This window comes from Natrix helvetica (assembly GCF_964273705.1).
Source record: "Natrix helvetica genome assembly, chromosome: 1".
Taxonomy (NCBI): Eukaryota; Metazoa; Chordata; class Lepidosauria; order Squamata; family Natricidae; genus Natrix; species Natrix helvetica.
In genome coordinates this window covers 326,512,249-326,518,332 of record NC_138548.1, presented here as the reverse complement: position 1 = coordinate 326,518,332, position 6,084 = coordinate 326,512,249, and the positions used below count along the sequence as shown (strand labels likewise).

The following is a 6,084-nucleotide window of genomic DNA, read 5'->3' as shown; positions in this document are numbered from 1 at the left end:
TCATTTTGAGAACATGATCAACAAAAGAATTTTATTTTCAGAGAAAGAAGCTTCTGAGAAACTGCAAGGTAGATTGTGACACAGATCAAGTAGAGATTCAACCTCTAGAGAAATAAGGAGGAATTCTCTGACAGCAAGAACAATCAACCAATGGAACAGCTTGCCTTCAGAAGTTGTGAGAGCTTCATCACTGGAGGCTTTCAAGAAGAGACTGGATTGCCACCTGTCAAAAATGGTGTAAAGTCTCCAGCTTGGGTGGGTGGGGGGTTGGACTAGGTGACGTACAAGGTCCCTTTCAACTCTGTTAATCTATCTACCAATTATTTCTAAACTCAATCTTTATTCCCAAGTAGGTACATGCTTGCACACTGTTTTTGCAATCCTAAGAATGAGCATTCAACGATTACAGCTAGAGAAATCTCAATATTGCTGTATAAAACAGTGCAAGGCTCTGCAGTGTCAGTGTTGGGAACAATGGATTAAAACAGACGAAATAAAGCCTACTACAATTGAGTTGAAATATAAAACAATAATTTATTTTAACTTCATTTTACTTGTTAATAACTAGTCATGTTTCCCATGAAAACTGCTCTCAATTTCAATACATTCCAATCTACAAAGCTGACAGCTACTACAATTGGCATTTCAAATTACACAATTGGTTTTGTAACACCATTAGACACACATGCACATTCGTTCAACAGGCCACAGCCTTGGCAAACTTCAAAACCTTTCAGAGCTGCAGCGTGTAGTAGTTGCCTTCTGCTCTTTCAAGTGATACCTACTTTCTTCCTTCAGAAACCAGAGAGAGAGAAGCTGAAAGAGTGCAGCTGTTAGCTAGAGTCCTAAAGAGTCATATGCATAATATTTTCAGTGCCTAGGTATTGCCTGTCCCCATACACTTTTATGGAAAGCTTCCTCCATAGTCCCTGTAATTTAATCCAATGACCTATATCTGGCTACTTTGTTGAAACAGGACTATAGTTACCCAAGTATTTATAGTAAGCACAGTGAGATTTTAATACTACCAGCCCAGCCAGCGCAATTCAAGTTATTCCAATTAGGCTTCAAATCTAGGGAGTACATCAGGATTTATTCTATCTGCCAGCTGTTTTTAGTTTACCTATCATAGGTACCATGATGGACAGGCAAGCCAGCACAACTCCAAAGACACAGCCGGTGTGATATGTTACTGCGAAATGATTCTATGAAGGGTTTGCTAGTTCAGCTAAAAATATTGATTAAAACAGCAACCTCTGCAGAAAAGGGACCTACTAGCAAAGATATATTGCAAAATACTGCCTTGTTAAAAATACATATTTGAGGTTGTCATTGCGTTTCTGCATGTGTAACCTTTTTTTAAAATAGGAATATATGAATAAAAAGATATTACCTGTGTTAAGTATGATTAATATGTTTTCCTGTTATTTTAAAACACTTTATGCAAAAGGATAACAAGTTACAAAAAAAGGTACTATTGGTATTCCAAATAAGCTCAGCCTCTTCAGTATTGCCTTCAAAGATTTGGGATGGATGATGTCTCTCTGCTCTTTGAAAATGCTTGAGAAACCCAAATTCTCCATTTGGATGGTAGATCCGATGAACGTGTCTTATATACAAACAAGGAAACAAAAACAAGGGTTGCCACATTGAACGAGGCAAGAATCTCTACCCCAACGGAAGGGTTTTACGTATTTTAGCTTTGGCACAGAAAAATTATACGGTAGTCACTGAGAGGAAGGAGTTGTAAACTTTTGTCCCATCAGGTGATTTTGTGCCATGGGTTAGGAGTTCTTGAATTGTCATCCAATTGTCAAATATCTTTTTGTTTCTTTTCTTCATCATTTTTTTGTGGCTCAGTTCTATGATATTCATTTCCTTCTTGTCCTCAGTCCCTTGTTGTTCCTTTAAGCATTCCAACCGACTTTGCATCATAAACTCCCGCCGCTTTCTCTGCTCCTTGGCCTTCACAATATGTTGCTTCCGTTCCTCCTTGCTCCAGTAACGACCCATCTTCATTTCGCTGATGGCATCATCATCTGTTGTCATTCCGCTGCGCTCCTCTCTGATCTTTATAGCACGCTCTCTTAGCAGCCGGTCCCTGACTGGCCTCTTGGTGATGTAGCGAGTACCATCACTTCTGACCTTGACTTTCCATTCCATCCTGGGTTCACTCTGGTTTGAAGAGTTCCAGTCTTTACACATGCTCACCAAACTCATCTGGCTCTGCGCATATTCCACTGCGGACTTCTGTTGGATCAGCTGCATATAGCTCTGGTAGTGCTGGGCATGGGCTGGAATATGGGCATGCTTGTACGGAGAATGCTGATATGAAGACAAAGAGGAGCCACCGGCTTTGGGAGCTGGAACTGAGCTTTTGCTTTCTTCGTTAATTTTCCTGTCCTTGATTTCTGATGGCTGGCTAAGGTCAGCCTCTTTAGGAGGAGGCGATTGAGCCAGGCTGGATTCCTGATCTTCTGAACTAGGCAACAACAATTTCAGAGGGCCTTCTGCCCCCTCCCTGCCTTGCAAAGTGAGAGGGTCTGCTGTCCTACATAGAGAGTTGTTGGGGGAGATGTCCAACGTGAGTGGTGTGCTTCGGCAACTTTCACCAGTGTTGTATGCACTGGAGCTGTCCTTATCTGATTTTTCTGGGAGCTCAGTAATATCCGAGAGCTCGTGTCGGCGGACATCAATGCTGGTATTGTAGTTGCGGAAGCCACTGTTATGGAGCATCCATGGCTCTCGAAACTGTTCCTTCAATTGCTGCATCTTGTGGGCTCGGACAATATTAAGACACTCCAGCTCAATATTACGCAGCTCCTCATTCAGCATCTCCAGTTCCCTATCCACACTCTCATGGTCACTTTTACTCATATCCAGAGTACTGTTGTGGCAGTACAGGCTGTATGGGTTTGTGGATTTGACCTGGCATTTCAGCTCCAGCAGTTCACGAAACCTTTCACACTCATCCACTGAGATGCCAAGGAAGTCTGCATCTGTGCAATCAGCTGAAATAAATGACTCATTGCTGAACTGCATGTCACCACTGCCCAGCGTGTCCTGGCTGTAAGCGAGTTTCTTCTGGCTTGCCAAAGTGTTTGAGGAAGTAACGTGATCATCGGCATTGTTTTCTTGCTCGGAGCTCTCATCATTCCGAGTGCTGTCGTCTGTACGCCCTACGCCACTGTCTTTTTCGTGTTGGTTGGATAAAATGGTTGCAGTATCTGTGGTACCACCATCCTCTTCATTTTTCTTTTTCTAAAAAGAAAATTAAGAACAGGGAAGTTTATTTTCTTTTTAAAAAACTAATACGCAAACTATGGGTTTCTTTTTTTATTTTAGCCTAATCGTTGTGTATGGAATGGGCCACTGTTTATTAAGATCTTCTGGTAGGGAAAATTGATTTGGCCTACCTTCCAATAGTGGAATGGCAACTACAAAAAGACAATTCTTGGGCAGTGAAAAATTAAATTAAATTTTAGTATAAGACATAACAGAACTTGCTCATTTTACAAATGCAATCTCAAACCCAGTGCCAAGGTTTAGCTTGTATCATAGACTTTACCTTTATCACAGTATTTTATACAATAGTAGAATTGGAAGGGACCTTGGAGGTCTTCTAGTCTAACCCCCTGCCTAGGCAGGAAACCCTATACCATTTCAGACAAATGGCTATCCAACATCTTCTTAAAGACTTCCAGTGTTGGGGCATTCACAACTCCTGGAGGCAAGCTGTTCCACTGATTAATTGTTCTCACTGTCAGGAAACTTCTCCTCAGTTCTAAGTTGCTTCACTCCTTGATTAGTTTCCACCCATTGCTTCTTGTTCTACCCTCAGGTGCCTTGGAGAATAGTTTGACTCCTTCTTCTTTGACTCCCTCTTCTGGTCTTTGCTTAGATATTTTTTAGAAAATGAAAATGGTAGCTACAAGCCAGTGTTTTCTATAGAAATGTATTCACCTAATCTGAAAGGAATTTAAAACGCTGAGTTGATGGAGAAGACCATAAGAACTAGTGGTAGTTGGATGAGCAGTCCCCACAACTTACTTTTGGTACCCAGCTGTTTTGTGACAGGTTACATGGACCGTATAAGACATGCTCTATACCTGCAGCCTGAAGTTTGAGTAAGTTCCCACAAGTTAGCCTCCATATTTTCTCTCTATATTTTCAATCTCTTCATCAGCCATTTGGCCTAACACATGTGTTTTTTTTTACCTGCTGTAGCATATTGGCAGTAAACTGCATTGCTTGGTGATGCTGTTCCTCCAGCATATCCATATGTAAGTCATCCAGATAATCATTTCTGTCATCATCCATCCATCCCTCGTCTAGCTGTAAAGAAAATAAACCGAACAGGGTTATTAGGCACATAATTTTTAAAATAGTATAAATTTAAAAAAAAGGTAAAAGTTTCCCCTGCCCAATCATATCTAACTGTAGAGGGCAGTGCTCATCTACATTACCTAGCTGTACTACATTAAAATTTAGCAATGGCCCTTTGGGAAACTTTATGCATTATTATCTTGCTACAGAAGTCCTGCTAGGTTTCTTCCATGATGTGAATCCCAAGTGCAGAATGTAAGCTATGTACTGCTGTCATCCCGGTTTAGAATAGTAAATAATTCTTCACTAAGCACCCCTCTCAAATTTCAGAATCCCATTAATTCCTAGAAATAAATGTATTACTGGTACAAAAAAAAAATACACTCACATGGTTTCTGACATGGACATGTGCAGCAATAATGTAGTGTTACTACCAACTGGGACTGAGATAGGACTGCATCAGTTCGGTGAATATGCTTTTGCAAACTATGTTCAGTAAGCCTTTGGAGGTGGTAGAAGAAGCTTCTGGCCATGTACAAAATCATACCTTTCAAAATCATAGGCTATACTGCCCCACCCCAATGATATCAGCCCACCCTATTTGGTCCCCCAGAAGGGTCATGCTACAGGCCCCTGTTGGTCAAAGAGTTTTGACTGGTGGGGTCTAGAAAAAGAGCCTTTTCTCCCATGGCCCTTGCTCTTGGAACATCTTGCTGCCTGAGATAAGATCTGCCCCACCTTTTCGGCCTTCTGGCAGGGCATTAAAACTTAGGTGTGCCAGTTGGCTTGGGATCCTTATGGGGGCACATGTTGGAGGTACCTGGCAGAGAAGATGTCACTGCTGTATCAAATCTTGCCTTTTGCTTCATATTTCTGTACCTAATGTTTTAAAAGTTTTAAACATTTTACATTTATGATTTTAATTGTAAGTCGCCCAGAGTTATTTTGCAGTGAGATGGCTGGCATATAAATTTAATAAGTAATTAATAAATAAACATCATTATCATGTCTTGATGAGATCAACAACTGCCTATCGATCCCCCTGAGACAAAAAGAGCTACAGCAGATGTAAAATATTAACTCTATTGTCACATAACTTTGCTTCTCCCTGTCTACTTATTGTGCAAATAATAATAAAAATTCTTCATGCCTTCACATTTTTTTGCATTAACTCTTTAGTGTTTCATTTCCCAGCCACAGGATCTTTAAAAATCATTTCACTTTATATGTCTTTAACTATGTGTTGCCATTTCTGCAAATCATTTCTTTGTCGCACAAGTTTCTATCTTGGCTATTCTATCAGATGGGTAATACTCAAATGTCTCATATATATTGTTTGATTGATTAATTTATTAATTGAGGATTTCAACTTGGTGTTGGCTCTTAGTGTCCACCTTTTCCAGTTTGACTGTCCCTTGGAATATTGCCATCCAGCTTTTCCAAGGATCCACACACACATCTATCTGTACAGTAATTGGCAATATATTGATACATTCAACAATATTCTTTTAATATCTTCATCAACTTCCATCATCAGAAGATTTTTTTTTTACTGTAAAACATAGATAACATCACATCAGTAACTGAAATATTGCAGAATACCTGGAGAATTTCTGGTCTTGCTATGAGTAAGGAAACATTCTTGCTTTCTTCACTGGTCAAAAGAGCTACAGCTTCTTCTCGATTCTGTATCTCAATTCCATTAATCTGATAAGAGAAAATAATAATAAAAAACCTTCTGTCACCTTCTCCAATCAC

The 6,084-nt window shown here is 40.0% G+C and overlaps 1 protein-coding gene across 2 annotated transcripts in view; it reads right to left on the bottom strand.

The window, feature by feature from the left end:
* Positions 1 to 527: 527 nt before the first annotated feature.
* PDZRN3 (PDZ domain containing ring finger 3) overlaps positions 528 to 6,084 on the bottom strand; it is a 253,222-nt gene continuing 247,665 nt past the window's right edge. For both annotated transcript variants that reach the window (XM_081934747.1, XM_081934748.1), the window contains 3 exons: positions 5,929 to 6,033; positions 4,219 to 4,335; positions 528 to 3,261 (listed from right to left, as the gene is read on the bottom strand). In XM_081934747.1, the coding sequence (XP_081790873.1) occupies positions 1,717 to 3,261; positions 4,219 to 4,335; positions 5,929 to 6,033 (1,767 nt within the window). In that variant the 3' untranslated portion in view covers positions 528 to 1,716. The remainder of the gene's footprint in view (positions 3,262 to 4,218; positions 4,336 to 5,928; positions 6,034 to 6,084) is intronic.